Source organism: Eulemur rufifrons, chromosome 30 (assembly GCF_041146395.1).
Source record: "Eulemur rufifrons isolate Redbay chromosome 30, OSU_ERuf_1, whole genome shotgun sequence".
Lineage (NCBI taxonomy): Eukaryota > Metazoa > Chordata > Mammalia > Primates > Lemuridae > Eulemur > Eulemur rufifrons.
This window is the reverse complement of record NC_091012.1, coordinates 55,780,634-55,807,516: the sequence shown is the minus strand read 5'-3', so window position 1 is coordinate 55,807,516 and position 26,883 is coordinate 55,780,634. Positions and strand designations below refer to the sequence as shown.

Genomic DNA, 26,883 nt, shown 5'->3' with positions numbered 1-26,883 from the left:
AAGAAAAGAAGACGGGAAGAAGGAAAACAAGAACCAGGTGTCCAAAATGAAGAGACATGGTAAACTAACGATCCTGCTGCTATCAGGAAGACACTTGGGCAGCCCAGGCATTTGTAACAGGGGAAATGGACAGGATCTGGCTGGATGTCGAGTCTGCACACACGTGCAAAGGCCAAGGGACGCGTGTTCTGTGAAGGCAGCAACGCGCCAGAGGGCATTCCGTATGAGCCTTGTGGGTTCAGAGAGAAGGCCGAGAGCAGACGAACTTCCACACTGTCGTTCATTTGCACAAGCCACCGGAAGCAAACACACAGGGAAAAAAATGACAGCTACCTGTCACCTTAGGGACGGAGGGTAAGAGGGGCAGACGACAAACGGACATGTTGGCATTGGACATCACACAATGGAGAGGGCTACGTCTTTAACCGGGAGAAATCTCTATCCACAGTGGTACGACCAAGGTTGTCATGGGAGAAAGAAAATGGAAAAGGAAAAGGGAAAGGGAAAAACGTACACCTATTTAAGGAAGAGACTTTGCGTGTGTACCCACGCATGAATGAGTGCACGAATGAGTGTGTGGGGTGAGTGGACGGCACAGCCACACTCCCATGTAGAGTGTGCCAGGAGGGGCTGCAGAACCAAAGGCCCTGTCCGACGTCACCTACCCGTCTAGAGCCACCGGGCTCTCCTCCCGAGCCTGGGAAACCCCAAACTGGTCTACTCAATGGGGAGTGACTACCTGAGTCCCCGGAGCTGACCCAGGGCCACATCCTTCCAGTCTGGTCCCTCCCGTGGCCCCTGTCAATTCCTGCTGCCCCCACAGTGCCCTAGGACTGCTCCTTCTCTGGACCGATCCGAAGGCACTTTGCCCCTGCAATGGGCTTGGCTTGGCGCCTGGGGCCGAGTCCTGGCTCCCTGAGGACAGAATACAGGTAATGGCTGCAGCCTAAGAGGGGAAATCCAGACACTCAGCCCACGTCAGGGTATGAGTCAAGACTGCCTCAAGAGCAACCCTCCTGCTCAAGAGGAACCCTGTAATACCCACAGGTGTGACCAGAAAACTGGGTACCTCATCATAGTACATTCTGGCTGGAAGCTCATGAGGGGATGACATATCAATGGATAAAGCCATACACCCACACCTTTTGATAAACATTTTCACACATTTATATTCCACACCTGGAGCCTGAAAAAAAAGGCACCCCCATTCCCTCAACACCTGAAAAGAATAGACTGGACCCTTAGGGCTTTGAATCCATTTTGGGCATCCTTTGGTGTTTTTTCACCTAGAAAGGGTGGAGGGAGAGGCCGAGGAGGCCAAACTGTAGGCATTTCTGGAGCAACAGTGCCCCCAAGCGGAATCTCTTTGAGTGCTGCTTCCAGCTAGTCTCTGTGTATAGTGACGCCAGGCCTCTGAGAGGAGGAAGGGCAGGTTTGGGCAAATCGGGGAATTCTGGGGCTGCGCCTTAGGACTGCACTGGGTGACTCCAGGTTTACTGAGCAAGAGAAGGAGCCAGGCTCGGCTACCAGTGAGCCCCTGGCCGCTAGGCCTGCCAGGCTCGGGAGGCCGTGGAGTCCAGTCCTCGGTGGCCGCCATGTTTGGGAACCTGGAGCTGAAACGACTACAGGGGCTTTGCCGCTGGATCCTTGCTGCTGGTACAGGGGCCACATTAAAGGACCACGAGGGACAGAGTCCTGGCAGTCAGGGCCACCGGGAAATCAGGACCTAATGGACCCTTTGGAAAACCTAGGCCCAGCTAAGGAAAGAGGAGGGGCCGGCACCTGTAATAGCGTCGTGGACCCTCCTTCCCTAGATATGGAAGGGTAAAATGGAGAGTGGGGAATAAGTTACGGGGAGTGGCCTGGAAAGAAAAAAAAAAAAGAAAAAAAAAAAAAGAATTTTCTGTATCTTTAGAACTTTCCCCACCCTGTTTGGGAGATGCAGCCTGCCAGGTTAAGACTTTTGTTAAGAGAAATAACTGCCAGGTGGTGGTGGAGGTGGCAGAGGTCGCCAGGTGGGCTGAGGGCAAGTACCCAGGCTTTGCCTTTAGCACAGATGGGAGGATTAGCATAGTTAAGTACAGTAATTGCCTGAAGCTGAGAAAATGATCCCATTTTTATTTTATCTTATTTTATTTTTTCAGCATATTGCAGGGGTTGAAATGTTTAGGTTACACGTATTTACTGCCTTTGTCCCGCCCAAATCAGAGCTTTAGGCGGGTGCATACCCCAGACAGTGCCCACCCGCTCCCACTAGGTGTGGATGGAGACCATCCATTAAAAGCTCTGTGCTTCTGCTCACGTTTAGCAAGATGTGGATTTTGATATGATAGAGTCTGCCTTTTTCCTCCCCTTGCTGCCCAAGGAAGTGAATCTCTTCCCCCATGCCTGAAGGACTTGTCCTCGTTCTTCCGATCCCACCTCCTGGACAAGTGCCGAGTTTCCGGGATCACAGGCCACAATGTCAGGGGCAGTCTCTGCAGACAGGATCAAGTCCCTGATTACTGGGTACTAAAACAAAGCGAGGAAAGGTAACACACGCGCACGGCAGTTCAATCTTGGTGATTTCCTATCGCTCCTGTCGAAGAAAGTCTGGGTCACACAGCACACACCGTGCCATGCTGCGCACGTTCTCCTGTTGTACAGAGCCTGGCGGCACCCACTGGGGACCCACAGGCCACGTCGGCCCTTATGCTCTGTAGCTGGGTGACCTGGTCCGCATCGGTCATGCCCTATAGTGGGGAAACATTCCAGAGATGCCCTGATCCTTCCCCTCCACTGATAGGAGCCCGTTTATCTCCTCGGGAAAGCCACATGCCTTCACACATACGGAGGTCTGTGTTCTGTGGGCCCGGCTGTCCCATAGCGTGGGCCCGGGCCAATGGAGCACACAGAGACCGCCACACTCACAGCTTTGGGTGGGGGCGTGAGCGGATCCTGTAGGTTGACATCCTGACCAGTGGATTAGCGGAGACAGAGGTCAGTTGTCCGGAAAGGCTCTGCACACATGAGTCTGTGGAGCAGGACTTCAGGAAAGTCGAGACTGTGAATTACCGGGGCAAAAGGAATGGTCTTTAGAAACCATCCAGTAGGTACGAAAGAAAACAAGTGCCGTGCTGGGCCTTGAGGCTTCCTACGATGACCTTGCCTAGCACCGACCAGGCAGCAGAGCTGCAGGCAGGTGGGAACTGGCAAACGGCACGACCCACAACAGTGGCCATCCAGTAGCAGGCCATAGGTAGTAAAGGTCTGGGAGAAAGTCCTGTGTGCCCAGCACTATTCACATCGTTTCTGGCCTCGGCAGGGCTGGCGGATGGGGTGAATCTGGGAAACTCGAGGAGGAAGGGGGCTGGGGCAAAGCAGCACGGGGACAAAAGGTGGGGAGACCATCACTGAACCCAACAGTGGTGACATATACACAGGGTCACCCAACCTGAATGCTTGCAAGTACCTGGGCAAGCACAGGGAGGACACCAGGACAGGTAGAGGAAACCAGGAGACAAGGGATATTTTGGGGCATTGCCTTAAGGCTCCCAGGAATTTTAGGCAACCTAGCCTAGCAAGGAGAAGTCTGCAGAGGCTCAGACGATTGCTCCCTTGGCAATGAGTCTGGGAACACGAAGACTAGGCCCCTGCAAGAATACACTCGCTGACACCTTGCAGTCAGTATGGCAACAGGCAAAGAGCAGAAGGGAACATTCCACACCCCCATTCTGTGGCACCCCAGTGCGGGCTTCCCATAGTCCCGCCCTGATAGGGCAGCCACCAGGCTCTGGTGCTGCGGCTTCTCGTACGGGATGCGCCAGGCATCTGGCTGTCCACCTAGGCCTGCGGCCTGTCCCTGGTGCTTGAGGGTTAATCCACCACGAGCCACGCTTCCCCCAGGCCTCCAGAGAGAGCTCTGATATGTCCGGGGTCCCGTCCCCTGTCCCTGCTGGACCCCGACCGCACTGCCAAGTCACTCCTCCCCAGGAAACCCCAGGCAAGGCTCCGTGGGAGCGCCAAACAACTTCCCCTAAATGGCAGTGTTCCACCACGAATGCCCACCTGCCCTTCCCCCAGGTCCACTCCCTCCGCCCTTTGCTCAGGACAAAACGCCAACCGCTGTCCCATCTGGCTCCACCATGGCGGATGCCACCCTCTTGCCCATTTTGAGGAGGAGCCATCCCACTGCCCTGAGCCCGGCCTCACTGGAGGTCCCCTTCACCTGTCTTCCTGACCAAACGGCAAGAGTTCACCTGTGATCCCCCTAGCCGTGCCCCCGAACCTACCCAAGCCCTACCTACAGGGTGACCACAGGGGCCTCTTGAGCCCTCAGAGACAAGTTCCAGACTGGGCACAGGGTTGGATCCCACCCCACTCCCTGCCAGCCAGGAAATATTCTCAATTGTGCACTCTCACAGGTCACTCAAAGGCCATCTCGACCAACAGGTCCAGGGCGACCGGTGTCCCCTCAGCCCGTGAAAGGGAGCAAAGAATCAAAAGAAACTGCGACTCCCTGACGGTGGGCATGAGCAGCGGGCCCTTCTCGCTGTGGCCACCCACGGTCGTTCAGGCATGCGGAGGTCAGACAGGACCAGAGGCCAGGCGCCACCCCTAAGACACTTGTTCTCCTTGCGCATAGCCTAGGTCCATGTCGGGACAGCTCCCACCGGGAGGCTTCCGGCGCAAAACACTTAAGAGCTGTGTGTGCTTCTGCGGACTCATGTGTGTTATGGGAAACAATTAAGGCAGAATGAATGCGACTTCTTTCTTGGGAGTGTATATCCTCACGGACAACTTGTCATTGGCTTGCCTAGTCTGATTGGAAAACAGAACACCCCCAATACATGTTCAAAAATCACACTGCCCAGGAACACCACTCTGTCAATTAGGCACAGTAAATAGAAGGAACAGTGTCCAGCTCAGCTGCAGCTTCTGTGCCCATCACCCCTCCTTGCTCCCCAAAAACCTGTGCGGCATTCGCCACAGCAACCTGTTTTCTCCAGTCTCTCTCTTTCTCTCTCCTCACCCCCATCTGCTCACTCCCTCTCCCGGTCATCCTTTATCCCATGCCCCACTCTCACTGCCCGTGTGTGTGCACGTCTGCAACTGCGCACCCTCTGTTTTCTCCAGGACCACACCTAAAGTGACTGCCCCCAGATCAGGACAGAGGCAATCGAATGTGTCAGAAATCGTCCCAGCACACCGAGAGCTGTCAGGACAGATGCAAAAGAGCCCAAGCGCCCGTGCCACCACCTCCAGGCATGAATGGGGCTGCCTCAGCCAACAAAGCTACCCCGAAAACCCCATCCTTGATCGCCAAAGCCAACGTCGGGTAACTGACACTTGGAGGTTATCCCCTTCGTCCTGGGAAAGTGGCACACACACACACACACACACACACACCATCCAAACTGTGTTTGGGTGGAACTTTCTTCACAGTCAAGGTGCACACGAGCACCCAAGTGTACACGTGTCCACCACAGGGTATCCCTGGAGTCTGGTGGCAGGGAGGGACATCTCCCCTTTAGGACCTTTGCAACCTTTTTGACTCCAAGGAGGACACCCTTCTCCCAAAAAGTCAGGCCTTGGAGGCCGAACACCTCACTCTGCCTGGATTCGCTCCCTCCCTTGAGAAAGACATCCCACCCGTGACCCCCAGGAGGGTCCCCTGGGTCCCTTCCCACTCTTCAATTCTACAAAGTGGGGTTGAGCAAAACCTGCTTGGGAAAGCACCTCTCGTCCATGGAAAACTGGTTCTTCAAGTTCTAGGAAGGAGAAGAAAACACAGGAAAATGGCCAGGGCCTCTGCCTTTCTAGATGGGTTCCTGCAAAGGGCCATGTACTCCAACCTCTATCCCTGGAATCCAAGCCTGACCCAGCCTGAGGCTCCCCGTGGGGCCATGTAAGGACGTGGAGCTGAATGCAAGGGTGAAGGCGCCGGGGCCCACCACCCTTCGCGATGCTGCCAGAGCCTGCTCTGCCTGTGGCTCCTGCCACGCAGCAGTCTCTGCCTGGGCCAGACCCAAGGGCTCCGTCCTTCTGGACGCTCTTGGCTTCCCGCACTTCGGCAGGCCTAGCGGACACCCTTCCTGTCCCGTGGAAACCCAGAGCCTCCCCTGTCCCAAGCTTGCCACCGTAGCCATCTGTCCACTCCTGATGACAGACCAAAGACCCGAGTATCCCCAGAGCACACTATTGGGGCGGTGCAAGGCCCCAAGCACAGACGACAACCGGGGGATGGGCAGAGCTCTAACACCAGGCCTGGTGGCTGGGGACATGATCAGGACAGGGAGGGGGAGCAGGGCTGCACCGTAGGGCAAGTGGCTTGGGGCTGGCTTTGCATCAGTGGTCGCCTCAATGGCCAGACTGGATATGGGCCCCGCCGGGTGCCCCACGGCCTGGCTCTGCCCGTCTGCCTTCTTCCCTGGCCGGACAAGGAACATCTCAGCCCTGCCCACCACGGCCGCCAATGGCTGCTGAGAGCCTGGGCTGGGAGCAGGCCTTCACAGGGGTGCACCGTGGACAAGGGGCCACCTGGGCCGGTCCGCCCCTTGCTCCTAAGGGAAGGGGCACCAGGCAAACTGCCCACAGCCCTGGGTCCCGAGCTCTGAGCCCTGGGGCCGGGTTCCCCGGCGCAGGCTCCCGCTGGTCCCGCCCAGACATGGCCGCCACCAGGCTCCGGAGCCGGGGCTTCCTGTACAGGGCCCGCCAGGCGTCTGCCTGACGGCCTCGGCCTGCCGCCTCTCCCTGGCGTTTCCACGGCCGGACCCGTCACGGGCCACGCTTCCCCCAGGCCTCCAGAGAGAGAGCCCTGGTCTGTCCGGGGTCCCGTCCCCTGTCCCTGCTGGACCTCGACTGCACTCCCAAGCCACTCCTCCCCCGGAAACCCCAGGCAAGGCTTCGCGGGAGCCAAACAAGTTCCTCTGGGTGGCAGCGTTGCACCACGAATGCCCACCTGCCCTTCCCCCAGGTCCACTCCCTCCGCCCTTTGCTGAGGAAAATACGCCAACCGCTGTGCAATCTGGCTCCAACACGGCGGATGCCACCCTCTTGCCCATTTTGAGGAGGAGCCAAGCCACTGCCCTGAGCCTGGCCTCCCTGGCGTCCCCTTCGCCTGCCTGCCTGACCAAAGGGGAAGAAGAGTTCTCCTTCAGTCCCCCTAGCAATGCGCCCGAACCTACCCAAAATCCCTACCTACGCTTTCCCCACTGGGCCCGCTTGAGCCCTCAGGGACAAGATCCACACGGGGCACAGGGTTAGATCCAATCTCAGCCTTTGTCGGCCAGGAAACATTCTGACGTGGGCACTCTCACAGGTCACTGAAAGGCCAGGTCGACCACCATGTCGAGGGTGACCAGTGTCCCAGAGGTGCCTGGCAGGGAGCAAGGAGGCAGGACACACCCTAAGCCCTGGACGGAGGGCTCTGCTCACGCTGGCAGCCCCGGGGCCTATAGGCATGGCCACGTCAGACAGGACCACAGCCAGGTGCCACTCCCAAGACACTGTTCTCCTCATGCCAGCCCTCGGTCCATCTCCAGACAGCTCCTACCTGGAGGCTTGCTGTGCAAAACACACAGAGGTGTGCGTGCTTCTGCGCATTCGAGTACGTTAGGCCGGATGTGGACAAGGACAAGGACGAGGCAGAACTGTTTACATTTTCTCGCCGATAAATGGGGTACGTGTAGTCTAATAGATATCTATTACTGTGTCAGCACTGATCAAAAAGGGGAGTACCCCAAACCCATGCAAAACCGCCAATTGCCCGGGAAGACTTCTCTGAAGTGGCCATGGGCCATGTTTCCCCCTTACCTTTAGCTCTGTATCTGCAGGTGGCCCCGTCCTTCGTCCTGGTGGGACACCGTGTTGACTCCAATCCCACTCATCCCCAGGAAGCTGCAAAAAAGGAGGTCACGGAATTGGTAAAGACAATTCTCTAGGGTCAGCTTTGACTTCTACAGAAATTAGAGAGTGAAAACCGACCCTACGCGTTTCTTGGCAATTGCATGAAAGCATTTCGGGCTGTAGTCAAGAAGCAGCGCTCCCGCAACTATATATCTTGAAATAAGGGAGACCTTACTCTTGGCTTTCTGTTCGGTGACAACTGCAACCAGCCAACCTTGGGCGTCTATCCTCTCACAACTTCTGTCCTCGTATTTGTTCTGTGTGACTATGGAATTAGACGCCAAAAGATCCAAGTGAGGCTGTTTCCTCCACCCCATATTGATGGACTGAGAGACCCTCGAGGGACCGGCAGCTCATCTGGCTAGAGAAGGCATGGGAAGCAGGTATGTCCAGTCTGGCTGCACACAGATCCACCACATTGACTTTCCAGGGACGACGGCAAATCATTCTTGGGGGTGGCTGCGTCTCAGCGTACTCAGCAGCTGGTTTCAGGGCAGACACAGACACTGCTCCGTGCACCTGTCAGTCACACACCCTCGCCCTGTCAGAACTGGGACTTACTACCCACATCAAGGCCAGATCTCTTTCAAAGAAAAGAAGACGGGAAGAAGGAAAACAAGAACCAGGTGTCCAAAATGAAGAGACATGGTAAACTAACGATCCTGCTGCTATCAGGAAGACACTTGGGCAGCCCAGGCATTTGTAACAGGGGAAATGGACAGGATCTGGCTGGATGTCGAGTCTGCACACACGTGCAAAGGCCAAGGGACGCGTGTTCTGTGAAGGCAGCAACGCGCCAGAGGGCATTCCGTATGAGCCTTGTGGGTTCAGAGAGAAGGCCGAGAGCAGACGAACTTCCACACTGTCGTTCATTTGCACAAGCCACCGGAAGCAAACACACAGGGAAAAAAATGACAGCTACCTGTCACCTTAGGGACGGAGGGTAAGAGGGGCAGACGACAAACGGACATGTTGGCATTGGACATCACACAATGGAGAGGGCTACGTCTTTAACCGGGAGAAATCTCTATCCACAGTGGTACGACCAAGGTTGTCATGGGAGAAAGAAAATGGAAAAGGAAAAGGGAAAGGGAAAAACGTACACCTATTTAAGGAAGAGACTTTGCGTGTGTACCCACGCATGAATGAGTGCACGAATGAGTGTGTGGGGTGAGTGGACGGCACAGCCACACTCCCATGTAGAGTGTGCCAGGAGGGGCTGCAGAACCAAAGGCCCTGTCCGACGTCACCTACCCGTCTAGAGCCACCGGGCTCTCCTCCCGAGCCTGGGAAACCCCAAACTGGTCTACTCAATGGGGAGTGACCACCTGAGTCCCCGGAGCTGACCCAGGGCCACATCCTTCCAGTCTGGTCCCTCCCGTGGCCCCTGTCAATTCCTGCTGCCCCCACAGTGCCCTAGGACTGCTCCTTCTCTGGACCGATCCGAAGGCACTTTGCCCCTGCAATGGGCTTGGCTTGGCGCCTGGGGCCGAGTCCTGGCTCCCTGAGGACAGAATACAGGTAATGGCTGCAGCCTAAGAGGGGAAATCCAGACACTCAGCCCACGTCAGGGTATGAGTCAAGACTGCCTCAAGAGCAACCCTCCTGCTCAAGAGGAACCCTGTAATACCCACAGGTGTGACCAGAAAACTGGGTACCTCATCATAGTACATTCTGGCTGGAAGCTCATGAGGGGATGACATATCAATGGATAAAGCCATACACCCACACCTTTTGATAAACATTTTCACACATTTATATTCCACACCTGGAGCCTGAAAAAAAAGGCACCCCCATTCCCTCAACACCTGAAAAGAATAGACTGGACCCTTAGGGCTTTGAATCCATTTTGGGCATCCTTTGGTGTTTTTTCACCTAGAAAGGGTGGAGGGAGAGGCCGAGGAGGCCAAACTGTAGGCATTTCTGGAGCAACAGTGCCCCCAAGCGGAATCTCTTTGAGTGCTGCTTCCAGCTAGTCTCTGTGTATAGTGACGCCAGGCCTCTGAGAGGAGGAAGGGCAGGTTTGGGCAAATCGGGGAATTCTGGGGCTGCGCCTTAGGACTGCACTGGGTGACTCCAGGTTTACTGAGCAAGAGAAGGAGCCAGGCTCGGCTACCAGTGAGCCCCTGGCCGCTAGGCCTGCCAGGCTCGGGAGGCCGTGGAGTCCAGTCCTCGGTGGCCGCCATGTTTGGGAACCTGGAGCTGAAACGACTACAGGGGCTTTGCCGCTGGATCCTTGCTGCTGGTACAGGGGCCACATTAAAGGACCACGAGGGACAGAGTCCTGGCAGTCAGGGCCACCGGGAAATCAGGACCTAATGGACCCTTTGGAAAACCTAGGCCCAGCTAAGGAAAGAGGAGGGGCCGGCACCTGTAATAGCGTCGTGGACCCTCCTTCCCTAGATATGGAAGGGTAAAATGGAGAGTGGGGAATAAGTTACGGGGAGTGGCCTGGAAAGAAAAAAAAAAAAGAAAAAAAAAAAAAGAATTTTCTGTATCTTTAGAACTTTCCCCACCCTGTTTGGGAGATGCAGCCTGCCAGGTTAAGACTTTTGTTAAGAGAAATAACTGCCAGGTGGTGGTGGAGGTGGCAGAGGTCGCCAGGTGGGCTGAGGGCAAGTACCCAGGCTTTGCCTTTAGCACAGATGGGAGGATTAGCATAGTTAAGTACAGTAATTGCCTGAAGCTGAGAAAATGATCCCATTTTTATTTTATCTTATTTTATTTTTTCAGCATATTGCAGGGGTTGAAATGTTTAGGTTACACGTATTTACTGCCTTTGTCCCGCCCAAATCAGAGCTTTAGGCGGGTGCATACCCCAGACAGTGCCCACCCGCTCCCACTAGGTGTGGATGGAGACCATCCATTAAAAGCTCTGTGCTTCTGCTCACGTTTAGCAAGATGTGGATTTTGATATGATAGAGTCTGCCTTTTTCCTCCCCTTGCTGCCCAAGGAAGTGAATCTCTTCCCCCATGCCTGAAGGACTTGTCCTCGTTCTTCCGATCCCACCTCCTGGACAAGTGCCGAGTTTCCGGGATCACAGCCACAATGTCAGGGGCAGTCTCTTGCAGACAGGATCAAGTCCCTGATTACTGGGTACTAAAACAAAGCGAGGAAAGGTAACACACGCGCACGGCAGTTCAATCTTGGTGATTTCCTATCGCTCCTGTCGAAGAAAGTCTGGGTCACACAGCACACACCGTGCCATGCTGCGCACGTTCTCCTGTTGTACAGAGCCTGGCGGCACCCACTGGGGACCCACAGGCCACGTCGGCCCTTATGCTCTGTAGCTGGGTGACCTGGTCCGCATCGGTCATGCCCTATAGTGGGGAAACATTCCAGAGATGCCCTGATCCTTCCCCTCCACTGATAGGAGCCCGTTTATCTCCTCGGGAAAGCCACATGCCTTCACACATACGGAGGTCTGTGTTCTGTGGGCCCGGCTGTCCCATAGCGTGGGCCCGGGCCAATGGAGCACACAGAGACCGCCACACTCACAGCTTTGGGTGGGGGCGTGAGCGGATCCTGTAGGTTGACATCCTGACCAGTGGATTAGCGGAGACAGAGGTCAGTTGTCCGGAAAGGCTCTGCACACATGAGTCTGTGGAGCAGGACTTCAGGAAAGTCGAGACTGTGAATTACCGGGGCAAAAGGAATGGTCTTTAGAAACCATCCAGTAGGTACGAAAGAAAACAAGTGCCGTGCTGGGCCTTGAGGCTTCCTACGATGACCTTGCCTAGCACCGACCAGGCAGCAGAGCTGCAGGCAGGTGGGAACTGGCAAACGGCACGACCCACAACAGTGGCCATCCAGTAGCAGGCCATAGGTAGTAAAGGTCTGGGAGAAAGTCCTGTGTGCCCAGCACTATTCACATCGTTTCTGGCCTCGGCAGGGCTGGCGGATGGGGTGAATCTGGGAAACTCGAGGAGGAAGGGGGCTGGGGCAAAGCAGCACGGGGACAAAAGGTGGGGAGACCATCACTGAACCCAACAGTGGTGACATATACACAGGGTCACCCAACCTGAATGCTTGCAAGTACCTGGGCAAGCACAGGGAGGACACCAGGACAGGTAGAGGAAACCAGGAGACAAGGGATATTTTGGGGCATTGCCTTAAGGCTCCCAGGAATTTTAGGCAACCTAGCCTAGCAAGGAGAAGTCTGCAGAGGCTCAGACGATTGCTCCCTTGGCAATGAGTCTGGGAACACGAAGACTAGGCCCCTGCAAGAATACACTCGCTGACACCTTGCAGTCAGTATGGCAACAGGCAAAGAGCAGAAGGGAACATTCCACACCCCCATTCTGTGGCACCCCAGTGCGGGCTTCCCATAGTCCCGCCCTGATAGGGCAGCCACCAGGCTCTGGTGCTGCGGCTTCTCGTACGGGATGCGCCAGGCATCTGGCTGTCCACCTAGGCCTGCGGCCTGTCCCTGGTGCTTGAGGGTTAATCCACCACGAGCCACGCTTCCCCCAGGCCTCCAGAGAGAGCTCTGATATGTCCGGGGTCCCGTCCCCTGTCCCTGCTGGACCCCGACCGCACTGCCAAGTCACTCCTCCCCAGGAAACCCCAGGCAAGGCTCCGTGGGAGCGCCAAACAACTTCCCCTAAATGGCAGTGTTCCACCACGAATGCCCACCTGCCCTTCCCCCAGGTCCACTCCCTCCGCCCTTTGCTCAGGACAAAACGCCAACCGCTGTCCCATCTGGCTCCACCATGGCGGATGCCACCCTCTTGCCCATTTTGAGGAGGAGCCATCCCACTGCCCTGAGCCCGGCCTCACTGGAGGTCCCCTTCACCTGTCTTCCTGACCAAACGGCAAGAGTTCACCTGTGATCCCCCTAGCCGTGCCCCCGAACCTACCCAAGCCCTACCTACAGGGTGACCACAGGGGCCTCTTGAGCCCTCAGAGACAAGTTCCAGACTGGGCACAGGGTTGGATCCCACCCCACTCCCTGCCAGCCAGGAAATATTCTCAATTGTGCACTCTCACAGGTCACTCAAAGGCCATCTCGACCAACAGGTCCAGGGCGACCGGTGTCCCCTCAGCCCGTGAAAGGGAGCAAAGAATCAAAAGAAACTGCGACTCCCTGACGGTGGGCATGAGCAGCGGGCCCTTCTCGCTGTGGCCACCCACGGTCGTTCAGGCATGCGGAGGTCAGACAGGACCAGAGGCCAGGCGCCACCCCTAAGACACTTGTTCTCCTTGCGCATAGCCTAGGTCCATGTCGGGACAGCTCCCACCGGGAGGCTTCCGGCGCAAAACACTTAAGAGCTGTGTGTGCTTCTGCGGACTCATGTGTGTTATGGGAAACAATTAAGGCAGAATGAATGCGACTTCTTTCTTGGGAGTGTATATCCTCACGGACAACTTGTCATTGGCTTGCCTAGTCTGATTGGAAAACAGAACACCCCCAATACATGTTCAAAAATCACACTGCCCAGGAACACCACTCTGTCAATTAGGCACAGTAAATAGAAGGAACAGTGTCCAGCTCAGCTGCAGCTTCTGTGCCCATCACCCCTCCTTGCTCCCCAAAAACCTGTGCGGCATTCGCCACAGCAACCTGTTTTCTCCAGTCTCTCTCTTTCTCTCTCCTCACCCCCATCTGCTCACTCCCTCTCCCGGTCATCCTTTATCCCATGCCCCACTCTCACTGCCCGTGTGTGTGCACGTCTGCAACTGCGCACCCTCTGTTTTCTCCAGGACCACACCTAAAGTGACTGCCCCCAGATCAGGACAGAGGCAATCGAATGTGTCAGAAATCGTCCCAGCACACCGAGAGCTGTCAGGACAGATGCAAAAGAGCCCAAGCGCCCGTGCCACCACCTCCAGGCATGAATGGGGCTGCCTCAGCCAACAAAGCTACCCCGAAAACCCCATCCTTGATCGCCAAAGCCAACGTCGGGTAACTGACACTTGGAGGTTATCCCCTTCGTCCTGGGAAAGTGGCACACACACACACACACACACACACACACCATCCAAACTGTGTTTGGGTGGAACTTTCTTCACAGTCAAGGTGCACACGAGCACCCAAGTGTACACGTGTCCACCACAGGGTATCCCTGGAGTCTGGTGGCAGGGAGGGACATCTCCCCTTTAGGACCTTTGCAACCTTTTTGACTCCAAGGAGGACACCCTTCTCCCAAAAAGTCAGGCCTTGGAGGCCGAACACCTCACTCTGCCTGGATTCGCTCCCTCCCTTGAGAAAGACATCCCACCCGTGACCCCCAGGAGGGTCCCCTGGGTCCCTTCCCACTCTTCAATTCTACAAAGTGGGGTTGAGCAAAACCTGCTTGGGAAAGCACCTCTCGTCCATGGAAAACTGGTTCTTCAAGTTCTAGGAAGGAGAAGAAAACACAGGAAAATGGCCAGGGCCTCTGCCTTTCTAGATGGGTTCCTGCAAAGGGCCATGTACTCCAACCTCTATCCCTGGAATCCAAGCCTGACCCAGCCTGAGGCTCCCCGTGGGGCCATGTAAGGACGTGGAGCTGAATGCAAGGGTGAAGGCGCCGGGGCCCACCACCCTTCGCGATGCTGCCAGAGCCTGCTCTGCCTGTGGCTCCTGCCACGCAGCAGTCTCTGCCTGGGCCAGACCCAAGGGCTCCGTCCTTCTGGACGCTCTTGGCTTCCCGCACTTCGGCAGGCCTAGCGGACACCCTTCCTGTCCCGTGGAAACCCAGAGCCTCCCCTGTCCCAAGCTTGCCACCGTAGCCATCTGTCCACTCCTGATGACAGACCAAAGACCCGAGTATCCCCAGAGCACACTATTGGGGCGGTGCAAGGCCCCAAGCACAGACGACAACCGGGGGATGGGCAGAGCTCTAACACCAGGCCTGGTGGCTGGGGACATGATCAGGACAGGGAGGGGGAGCAGGGCTGCACCGTAGGGCAAGTGGCTTGGGGCTGGCTTTGCATCAGTGGTCGCCTCAATGGCCAGACTGGATATGGGCCCCGCCGGGTGCCCCACGGCCTGGCTCTGCCCGTCTGCCTTCTTCCCTGGCCGGACAAGGAACATCTCAGCCCTGCCCACCACGGCCGCCAATGGCTGCTGAGAGCCTGGGCTGGGAGCAGGCCTTCACAGGGGTGCACCGTGGACAAGGGGCCACCTGGGCCGGTCCGCCCCTTGCTCCTAAGGGAAGGGGCACCAGGCAAACTGCCCACAGCCCTGGGTCCCGAGCTCTGAGCCCTGGGGCCGGGTTCCCCGGCGCAGGCTCCCGCTGGTCCCGCCCAGACATGGCCGCCACCAGGCTCCGGAGCCGGGGCTTCCTGTACAGGGCCCGCCAGGCGTCTGCCTGACGGCCTCGGCCTGCCGCCTCTCCCCGGCGCTTCCACGGCCCGACCCGCCACGGGGCACGCTTCCCCCAGGCCTCCAGAGAGAGAGCCCTGGTCTGTCCGGGGTCCCGTCCCCTGTCCCTGCTGGACCTCGACTGCACTCCCAAGCCACTCCTCCCCCGGAAACCCCAGGCAAGGCTTCGCGGGAGCCAAACAAGTTCCTCTGGGTGGCAGCGTTGCACCACGAATGCCCACCTGCCCTTCCCCCAGGTCCACTCCCTCCGCCCTTTGCTGAGGAAAATACGCCAACCGCTGTGCAATCTGGCTCCAACACGGCGGATGCCACCCTCTTGCCCATTTTGAGGAGGAGCCAAGCCACTGCCCTGAGCCTGGCCTCCCTGGCGTCCCCTTCGCCTGCCTGCCTGACCAAAGGGGAAGAAGAGTTCTCCTTCAGTCCCCCTAGCAATGCGCCCGAACCTACCCAAAATCCCTACCTACGCTTTCCCCACTGGGCCCGCTTGAGCCCTCAGGGACAAGATCCACACGGGGCACAGGGTTAGATCCAATCTCAGCCTTTGTCGGCCAGGAAACATTCTGACGTGGGCACTCTCACAGGTCACTGAAAGGCCAGGTCGACCACCATGTCGAGGGTGACCAGTGTCCCAGAGGTGCCTGGCAGGGAGCAAGGAGGCAGGACACACCCTAAGCCCTGGACGGAGGGCTCTGCTCACGCTGGCAGCCCCGGGGCCTATAGGCATGGCCACGTCAGACAGGACCACAGCCAGGTGCCACTCCCAAGACACTGTTCTCCTCATGCCAGCCCTCGGTCCATCTCCAGACAGCTCCTACCTGGAGGCTTGCTGTGCAAAACACACAGAGGTGTGCGTGCTTCTGCGCATTCGAGTACGTTAGGCCGGATGTGGACAAGGACAAGGACGAGGCAGAACTGTTTACATTTTCTCGCCGATAAATGGGGTACGTGTAGTCTAATAGATATCTATTACTGTGTCAGCACTGATCAAAAAGGGGAGTACCCCAAACCCATGCAAAACCGCCAATTGCCCGGGAAGACTTCTCTGAAGTGGCCATGGGCCATGTTTCCCCCTTACCTTTAGCTCTGTATCTGCAGGTGGCCCCGTCCTTCGTCCTGGTGGGACACCGTGTTGACTCCAATCCCACTCATCCCCAGGAAGCTGCAAAAAAGGAGGTCACGGAATTGGTAAAGACAATTCTCTAGGGTCAGCTTTGACTTCTACAGAAATTAGAGAGTGAAAACCGACCCTACGCGTTTCTTGGCAATTGCATGAAAGCATTTCGGGCTGTAGTCAAGAAGCAGCGCTCCCGCAACTATATATCTTGAAATAAGGGAGACCTTACTCTTGGCTTTCTGTTCGGTGACAACTGCAACCAGCCAACCTTGGGCGTCTATCCTCTCACAACTTCTGTCCTCGTATTTGTTCTGTGTGACTATGGAATTAGACGCCAAAAGATCCAAGTGAGGCTGTTTCCTCCACCCCATATTGATGGACTGAGAGACCCTCGAGGGACCGGCAGCTCATCTGGCTAGAGAAGGCATGGGAAGCAGGTATGTCCAGTCTGGCTGCACACAGATCCACCACATTGACTTTCCAGGGACGACGGCAAATCATTCTTGGGGGTGGCTGCGTCTCAGCGTACTCAGCAGCTGGTTTCAGGGCAGACACAGACACTGCTCCGTGCACCTGTCAGTCACACACCCTCGCCCTGTCAGAACTGGGACTTACTACCCACATCAAGGCCAGATCTCTTTCAAAGAAAAGAAGACGGGAAGAAGGAAAACAAGAACCAGGTGTCCAAAATGAAGAGACATGGTAAACTAACGATCCTGCTGCTATCAGGAAGACACTTGGGCAGCCCAGGCATTTGTAACAGGGGAAATGGACAGGATCTGGCTGGATGTCGAGTCTGCACACACGTGCAAAGGCCAAGGGACGGCGTGTTCTGTGAAGGCAGCAACGCGCCAGAGGGCATTCCGTATGAGCCTTGTGGGTTCAGAGAGAAGGCCGAGAGCAGACGAACTTCCACACTGTCGTTCATTTGCACAAGCCACCGGAAGCAAACACACAGGGAAAAAAATGACAGCTACCTGTCACCTTAGGGACGGAGGGTAAGAGGGGCAGACGACAAACGGACATGTTGGCATTGGACATCACACAATGGAGAGGGCTACGTCTTTAACCGGGAGAAATCTCTATCCACAGTGGTACGACCAAGGTTGTCATGGGAGAAAGAAAATGGAAAAGGAAAAGGGAAAGGGAAAAACGTACACCTATTTAAGGAAGAGACTTTGCGTGTGTACCCACGCATGAATGAGTGCACGAATGAGTGTGTGGGGTGAGTGGACGGCACAGCCACACTCCCATGTAGAGTGTGCCAGGAGGGGCTGCAGAACCAAAGGCCCTGTCCGACGTCACCTACCCGTCTAGAGCCACCGGGTTCTCCTCCCGAGCCTGGGAAACCCCAAACTGGTCTACTCAATGGGGAGTGACCACCTGAGTCCCCGGAGCTGACCCAGGGCCACATCCTTCCAGTCTGGTCCCTCCCGTGGCCCCTGTCAATTCCTGCTGCCCCCACAGTGCCCTAGGACTGCTCCTTCTCTGGACCGATCCGAAGGCACTTTGCCCCTGCAATGGGCTTGGCTTGGCGCCTGGGGCCGAGTCCTGGCTCCCTGAGGACAGAATACAGGTAATGGCTGCAGCCTAAGAGGGGAAATCCAGACACTCAGCCCACGTCAGGGTATGAGTCAAGACTGCCTCAAGAGCAACCCTCCTGCTCAAGAGGAACCCTGTAATACCCACAGGTGTGACCAGAAAACTGGGTACCTCATCATAGTACATTCTGGCTGGAAGCTCATGAGGGGATGACATATCAATGGATAAAGCCATACACCCACACCTTTTGATAAACATTTTCACACATTTATATTCCACACCTGGAGCCTGAAAAAAAAGGCACCCCCATTCCCTCAACACCTGAAAAGAATAGACTGGACCCTTAGGGCTTTGAATCCATTTTGGGCATCCTTTGGTGTTTTTTCACCTAGAAAGGGTGGAGGGAGAGGCCGAGGAGGCCAAACTGTAGGCATTTCTGGAGCAACAGTGCCCCCAAGCGGAATCTCTTTGAGTGCTGCTTCCAGCTAGTCTCTGTGTATAGTGACGCCAGGCCTCTGAGAGGAGGAAGGGCAGGTTTGGGCAAATCGGGGAATTCTGGGGCTGCGCCTTAGGACTGCACTGGGTGACTCCAGGTTTACTGAGCAAGAGAAGGAGCCAGGCTCGGCTACCAGTGAGCCCCTGGCCGCTAGGCCTGCCAGGCTCGGGAGGCCGTGGAGTCCAGTCCTCGGTGGCCGCCATGTTTGGGAACCTGGAGCTGAAACGACTACAGGGGCTTTGCCGCTGGATCCTTGCTGCTGGTACAGGGGCCACATTAAAGGACCACGAGGGACAGAGTCCTGGCAGTCAGGGCCACCGGGAAATCAGGACCTAATGGACCCTTTGGAAAACCTAGGCCCAGCTAAGGAAAGAGGAGGGGCCGGCACCTGTAATAGCGTCGTGGACCCTCCTTCCCTAGATATGGAAGGGTAAAATGGAGAGTGGGGAATAAGTTACGGGGAGTGGCCTGGAAAGAAAAAAAAAAAAGAAAAAAAAAAAAAGAATTTTCTGTATCTTTAGAACTTTCCCCACCCTGTTTGGGAGATGCAGCCTGCCAGGTTAAGACTTTTGTTAAGAGAAATAACTGCCAGGTGGTGGTGGAGGTGGCAGAGGTCGCCAGGTGGGCTGAGGGCAAGTACCCAGGCTTTGCCTTTAGCACAGATGGGAGGATTAGCATAGTTAAGTACAGTAATTGCCTGAAGCTGAGAAAATGATCCCATTTTTATTTTATCTTATTTTATTTTTTCAGCATATTGCAGGGGTTGAAATGTTTAGGTTACACGTATTTACTGCCTTTGTCCCGCCCAAATCAGAGCTTTAGGCGGGTGCATACCCCAGACAGTGCCCACCCGCTCCCACTAGGTGTGGATGGAGACCATCCATTAAAAGCTCTGTGCTTCTGCTCACGTTTAGCAAGATGTGGATTTTGATATGATAGAGTCTGCCTTTTTCCTCCCCTTGCTGCCCAAGGAAGTGAATCTCTTCCCCCATGCCTGAAGGACTTGTCCTCGTTCTTCCGATCCCACCTCCTGGACAAGTGCCGAGTTTCCGGGATCACAGCCACAATGTCAGGGGCAGTCTCTTGCAGACAGGATCAAGTCCCTGATTACTGGGTACTAAAACAAAGCGAGGAAAGGTAACACACGCGCACGGCAGTTCAATCTTGGTGATTTCCTATCGCTCCTGTCGAAGAAAGTCTGGGTCACACAGCACACACCGTGCCATGCTGCGCACGTTCTCCTGTTGTACAGAGCCTGGCGGCACCCACTGGGGACCCACAGGCCACGTCGGCCCTTATGCTCTGTAGCTGGGTGACCTGGTCCGCATCGGTCATGCCCTATAGTGGGGAAACATTCCAGAGATGCCCTGATCCTTCCCCTCCACTGATAGGAGCCCGTTTATCTCCTCGGGAAAGCCACATGCCTTCACACATACGGAGGTCTGTGTTCTGTGGGCCCGGCTGTCCCATAGCGTGGGCCCGGGCCAATGGAGCACACAGAGACCGCCACACTCACAGCTTTGGGTGGGGGCGTGAGCGGATCCTGTAGGTTGACATCCTGACCAGTGGATTAGCGGAGACAGAGGTCAGTTGTCCGGAAAGGCTCTGCACACATGAGTCTGTGGAGCAGGACTTCAGGAAAGTCGAGACTGTGAATTACCGGGGCAAAAGGAATGGTCTTTAGAAACCATCCAGTAGGTACGAAAGAAAACAAGTGCCGTGCTGGGCCTTGAGGCTTCCTACGATGACCTTGCCTAGCACCGACCAGGCAGCAGAGCTGCAGGCAGGTGGGAACTGGCAAACGGCACGACCCACAACAGTGGCCATCCAGTAGCAGGCCATAGGTAGTAAAGGTCTGGGAGAAAGTCCTGTGTGCCCAGCACTATTCACATCGTTTCTGGCCTCGGCAGGGCTGGCGGATGGGGTGAATCTGGGAAACTCGAGGAGGAAGGGGGCTGGGGCAAAGCAGCACGGGGACAAAAGGTGGGGAGACCATCACTGAACCCAACAGTGGTGACATATACACAGGGTCACCCAACCTGAATGCTTGCAAGTACCTGGGCAAGCACAGGGAGGACACCAGGACAGGTAGAGGAAACCAGGAGACAAGGGATATTTTGGGGCATTGCCTTAAGGCTCCCAGGAATTTTAGGCAACCTAGCCTAGCAAGGAGAAGTCTGCAGAGGCTCAGACGATTGCTCCCTTGGCAATGAGTCTGGGAACACGAAGACTAGGCCCCTGCAAGAATACACTCGCTGACACCTTGCAGTCAGTATGGCAACAGGCAAAGAGCAGAAGGGAACATTCCACACCCCCATTCTGTGGCACCCCAGTGCGGGCTTCCCATAGTCCCGCCCTGATAGGGCAGCCACCAGGCTCTGGTGCTGCGGCTTCTCGTACGGGATGCGCCAGGCATCTGGCTGTCCACCTAGGCCTGCGGCCTGTCCCTGGTGCTTGAGGGTTAATCCACCACGAGCCACGCTTCCCCCAGGCCTCCAGAGAGAGCTCTGATATGTCCGGGGTCCCGTCCCCTGTCCCTGCTGGACCCCGACCGCACTGCCAAGTCACTCCTCCCCAGGAAACCCCAGGCAAGGCTCCGTGGGAGCGCCAAACAACTTCCCCTAAATGGCAGTGTTCCACCACGAATGCCCACCTGCCCTTCCCCCAGGTCCACTCCCTCCGCCCTTTGCTCAGGACAAAACGCCAACCGCTGTCCCATCTGGCTCCACCATGGCGGATGCCACCCTCTTGCCCATTTTGAGGAGGAGCCATCCCACTGCCCTGAGCCCGGCCTCACTGGAGGTCCCCTTCACCTGTCTTCCTGACCAAACGGCAAGAGTTCACCTGTGATCCCCCTAGCCGTGCCCCCGAACCTACCCAAGCCCTACCTACAGGGTGACCACAGGGGCCTCTTGAGCCCTCAGAGACAAGTTCCAGACTGGGCACAGGGTTGGATCCCACCCCACTCCCTGCCAGCCAGGAAATATTCTCAATTGTGCACTCTCACAGGTCACTCAAAGGCCATCTCGACCAACAGGTCCAGGGCGACCGGTGTCCCCTCAGCCCGTGAAAGGGAGCAAAGAATCAAAAGAAACTGCGACTCCCTGACGGTGGGCATGAGCAGCGGGCCCTTCTCGCTGTGGCCACCCACGGTCGTTCAGGCATGCGGAGGTCAGACAGGACCAGAGGCCAGGCGCCACCCCTAAGACACTTGTTCTCCTTGCGCATAGCCTAGGTCCATGTCGGGACAGCTCCCACCGGGAGGCTTCCGGCGCAAAACACTTAAGAGCTGTGTGTGCTTCTGCGGACTCATGTGTGTTATGGGAAACAATTAAGGCAGAATGAATGCGACTTCTTTCTTGGGAGTGTATATCCTCACGGACAACTTGTCATTGGCTTGCCTAGTCTGATTGGAAAACAGAACACCCCCAATACATGTTCAAAAATCACACTGCCCAGGAACACCACTCTGTCAATTAGGCACAGTAAATAGAAGGAACAGTGTCCAGCTCAGCTGCAGCTTCTGTGCCCATCACCCCTCCTTGCTCCCCAAAAACCTGTGCGGCATTCGCCACAGCAACCTGTTTTCTCCAGTCTCTCTCTTTCTCTCTCCTCACCCCCATCTGCTCACTCCCTCTCCCGGTCATCCTTTATCCCATGCCCCACTCTCACTGCCCGTGTGTGTGCACGTCTGCAACTGCGCACCCTCTGTTTTCTCCAGGACCACACCTAAAGTGACTGCCCCCAGATCAGGACAGAGGCAATCGAATGTGTCAGAAATCGTCCCAGCACACCGAGAGCTGTCAGGACAGATGCAAAAGAGCCCAAGCGCCCGTGCCACCACCTCCAGGCATGAATGGGGCTGCCTCAGCCAACAAAGCTACCCCGAAAACCCCATCCTTGATCGCCAAAGCCAACGTCGGGTAACTGACACTTGGAGGTTATCCCCTTCGTCCTGGGAAAGTGGCACACACACACACACACACACACACACCATCCAAACTGTGTTTGGGTGGAACTTTCTTCACAGTCAAGGTGCACACGAGCACCCAAGTGTACACGTGTCCACCACAGGGTATCCCTGGAGTCTGGTGGCAGGGAGGGACATCTCCCCTTTAGGACCTTTGCAACCTTTTTGACTCCAAGGAGGACACCCTTCTCCCAAAAAGTCAGGCCTTGGAGGCCGAACACCTCACTCTGCCTGGATTCGCTCCCTCCCTTGAGAAAGACATCCCACCCGTGACCCCCAGGAGGGTCCCCTGGGTCCCTTCCCACTCTTCAATTCTACAAAGTGGGGTTGAGCAAAACCTGCTTGGGAAAGCACCTCTCGTCCATGGAAAACTGGTTCTTCAAGTTCTAGGAAGGAGAAGAAAACACAGGAAAATGGCCAGGGCCTCTGCCTTTCTAGATGGGTTCCTGCAAAGGGCCATGTACTCCAACCTCTATCCCTGGAATCCAAGCCTGACCCAGCCTGAGGCTCCCCGTGGGGCCATGTAAGGACGTGGAGCTGAATGCAAGGGTGAAGGCGCCGGGGCCCACCACCCTTCGCGATGCTGCCAGAGCCTGCTCTGCCTGTGGCTCCTGCCACGCAGCAGTCTCTGCCTGGGCCAGACCCAAGGGCTCCGTCCTTCTGGACGCTCTTGGCTTCCCGCACTTCGGCAGGCCTAGCGGACACCCTTCCTGTCCCGTGGAAACCCAGAGCCTCCCCTGTCCCAAGCTTGCCACCGTAGCCATCTGTCCACTCCTGATGACAGACCAAAGACCCGAGTATCCCCAGAGCACACTATTGGGGCGGTGCAAGGCCCCAAGCACAGACGACAACCGGGGGATGGGCAGAGCTCTAACACCAGGCCTGGTGGCTGGGGACATGATCAGGACAGGGAGGGGGAGCAGGGCTGCACCGTAGGGCAAGTGGCTTGGGGCTGGCTTTGCATCAGTGGTCGCCTCAATGGCCAGACTGGATATGGGCCCCGCCGGGTGCCCCACGGCCTGGCTCTGCCCGTCTGCCTTCTTCCCTGGCCGGACAAGGAACATCTCAGCCCTGCCCACCACGGCCGCCAATGGCTGCTGAGAGCCTGGGCTGGGAGCAGGCCTTCACAGGGGTGCACCGTGGACAAGGGGCCACCTGGGCCGGTCCGCCCCTTGCTCCTAAGGGAAGGGGCACCAGGCAAACTGCCCACAGCCCTGGGTCCCGAGCTCTGAGCCCTGGGCCGGGTTCCCCGGCGCAGGCTCCCGCTGGTCCCGCCCAGACATGGGCCGGCCACCAGGCTCCGGAGCGGGGCTTTCCTGTACAGGGCCCGCCAGGCGTCTGCCTGACGGCCTCGGCCTGCCGCCTCTCCCCGGCGCTTCCACGGCCCGACCCGCCACGGGGCCACGCTTCCCCCAGGCCTCCAGAGAGGAGAGCCCTGGTCTGTCCGGGGTCCGTCCCCCTGTCCCTGCTGGACCTCGGACTGCACTCCCAAGCCACTCCTCCCCCGGAAACCCCAGGCAAGGCTTCGCGGGAGCCAAACAAGTTCCTCTGGGTGGCAGCGTTGCACCACGAATGCCCACCTGCCCTTCCCCCAGGTCCACTCCTCCGCCCCTTTGCTGAGGAAAATACGCCAACCGCTGTGCAATCTGGCTCCAACACGGCGGATGCCACCCTCTTGCCCATTTTGAGGAGGAGCCAAGCCACTGCCCTTGAGCCTGGCCTCCCTGGCGTCCCCTTCGCCTGCCTGCCTGACCAAAGGGAAGAAGAGTTTCTCCTTCAGTCCCCCTAGCAATGCGCCCGAACCTACCCAAAATCCCTACCTACGCTTTCCCCACTGGGCCCGCTTGAGCCCTCAGGGACAAGATCCACACGGGGCACAGGTTAGATCCAATCTCAGCCTTTGTCGGCCAGGAAACATTCTGACGTGGGCACTCTCACAGGTCACTGAAAGGCCAGGTCGACCACCATGTCGAGGGTGACCAGTGTCCCAGAGGTGCCTGGCAGGGAGCAAGGAGGCAGGGACACACCCTAAGCCCTGGACGGAGGGCTCTGCTTCACGCTGGCAGCCCGGGGCCTATAGGCATGGCCACGTCAGACAGGACCACAGCCAGGTGCCACTCCCCAAGACACTGTTCTCCTCATGCCAGCCCTCGGTCCATCTCCAGACAGCCTCCTACCTGGAGGCTTGCTGTGCAAAACACACAGAGGTGTGCGTGCTTCTGCGCATTCGAGTACGTTAGGGCCGGATGTGGACAAGGACAAGACGAGGCAGAACTGTTTACATTTTCTCGCCGATAAATGGGGTACGTGTAGTCTAATAGATATCTATTACTGTGTCAGCACTGATCAAAAAGGGGAGTACCCCAAACCCACGCAAAACCGCCAATTGCCCGGGAAGACTTCTCTGAAGTGGCCATGGGCCATGTTTCCCCCTTACCTTTAGCTCTGTATCTGCAGGTGGCCCCGTCCTTCGTCCTGGTGGGACACCGTGTTGACTCCAATCCCACTCATCCCCAGGAAGCTGCAAAAAAGGAGGTCACGGAATTGGTAAAGACAATTCTCTAGGGTCAGCTTTGACTTCTACAGAAATTAGAGAGTGAAAACCGACCCTACGCGTTTCTTGGCAATTGCATGAAAGCATTTCGGGCTGTAGTCAAGAAGCAGCGCTCCCGCAACTATATATCTTGAAATAAGGGAGACCTTACTCTTGGCTTTCTGTTCGGTGACAACTGCAACCAGCCAACCTTGGGCGTCTATCCTCTCACAACTTCTGTCCTCGTATTTGTTCTGTGTGACTATGGAATTAGACGCCAAAAGATCCAAGTGAGGCTGTTTCCTCCACCCCATATTGATGGACTGAGAGACCCTCGAGGGACCGGCAGCTCATCTGGCTAGAGAAGGCATGGGAAGCAGGTATGTCCAGTCTGGCTGCACACAGATCCACCACATTGACTTTCCAGGGACGACGGCAAATCATTCTTGGGGGTGGCTGCGTCTCAGCGTACTCAGCAGCTGGTTTCAGGGCAGACACAGACACTGCTCCGTGCACCTGTCAGTCACACACCCTCGCCCTGTCAGAACTGGGACTTACTACCCACATCAAGGCCAGATCTCTTTCAAAGAAAAGAAGACGGGAAGAAGGAAAACAAGAACCAGGTGTCCAAAATGAAGAGACATGGTAAACTAACGATCCTGCTGCTATCAGGAAGACACTTGGGCAGCCCAGGCATTTGTAACAGGGGAAATGGACAGGATCTGGCTGGATGTCGAGTCTGCACACACGTGCAAAGGCCAAGGGACGCGTGTTCTGTGAAGGCAGCAACGCGCCAGAGGGCATTCCGTATGAGCCTTGTGGGTTCAGAGAGAAGGCCGAGAGCAGACGAACTTCCACACTGTCGTTCATTTGCACAAGCCACCGGAAGCAAACACACAGGGAAAAAAATGACAGCTACCTGTCACCTTAGGGACGGAGGGTAAGAGGGGCAGACGACAAACGGACATGTTGGCATTGGACATCACACAATGGAGAGGGCTACGTCTTTAACCGGGAGAAATCTCTATCCACAGTGGTACGACCAAGGTTGTCATGGGAGAAAGAAAATGGAAAAGGAAAAGGGAAAGGGAAAAACGTACACCTATTTAAGGAAGAGACTTTGCGTGTGTACCCACGCATGAATGAGTGCACGAATGAGTGTGTGGGGTGAGTGGACGGCACAGCCACACTCCCATGTAGAGTGTGCCAGGAGGGGCTGCAGAACCAAAGGCCCTGTCCGACGTCACCTACCCGTCTAGAGCCACCGGGCTCTCCTCCCGAGCCTGGGAAACCCCAAACTGGTCTACTCAATGGGGAGTGACTACCTGAGTCCCCGGAGCTGACCCAGGGCCACATCCTTCCAGTCTGGTCCCTCCCGTGGCCCCTGTCAATTCCTGCTGCCCCCACAGTGCCCTAGGACTGCTCCTTCTCTGGACCGATCCGAAGGCACTTTGCCCCTGCAATGGGCTTGGCTTGGCGCCTGGGGCCGAGTCCTGGCTCCCTGAGGACAGAATACAGGTAATGGCTGCAGCCTAAGAGGGGAAATCCAGACACTCAGCCCACGTCAGGGTATGAGTCAAGACTGCCTCAAGAGCAACCCTCCTGCTCAAGAGGAACCCTGTAATACCCACAGGTGTGACCAGAAAACTGGGTACCTCATCATAGTACATTCTGGCTGGAAGCTCATGAGGGGATGACATATCAATGGATAAAGCCATACACCCACACCTTTTGATAAACATTTTCACACATTTATATTCCACACCTGGAGCCTGAAAAAAAAGGCACCCCCATTCCCTCAACACCTGAAAAGAATAGACTGGACCCTTAGGGCTTTGAATCCATTTTGGGCATCCTTTGGTGTTTTTTCACCTAGAAAGGGTGGAGGGAGAGGCCGAGGAGGCCAAACTGTAGGCATTTCTGGAGCAACAGTGCCCCCAAGCGGAATCTCTTTGAGTGCTGCTTCCAGCTAGTCTCTGTGTATAGTGACGCCAGGCCTCTGAGAGGAGGAAGGGCAGGTTTGGGCAAATC

The 26,883-nt window shown here is 56.5% G+C and overlaps 1 protein-coding gene across 1 annotated transcript in view; it reads right to left on the bottom strand.

Moving 5' to 3' along the window:
- The window catches only part of LOC138378900 (uncharacterized), a 162,857-nt gene that overhangs the window by 90,384 nt on the left and 45,590 nt on the right, over positions 1 to 26,883 (bottom strand). The window contains exons 5-7 of the mRNA XM_069464211.1: positions 24,757 to 24,840; positions 16,273 to 16,356; positions 7,795 to 7,878 (exon numbers count right to left, since the gene is read on the bottom strand). Coding sequence (XP_069320312.1) covers positions 7,795 to 7,878; positions 16,273 to 16,356; positions 24,757 to 24,840 — 252 coding nt within the window. The remainder of the gene's footprint in view (positions 1 to 7,794; positions 7,879 to 16,272; positions 16,357 to 24,756; positions 24,841 to 26,883) is intronic.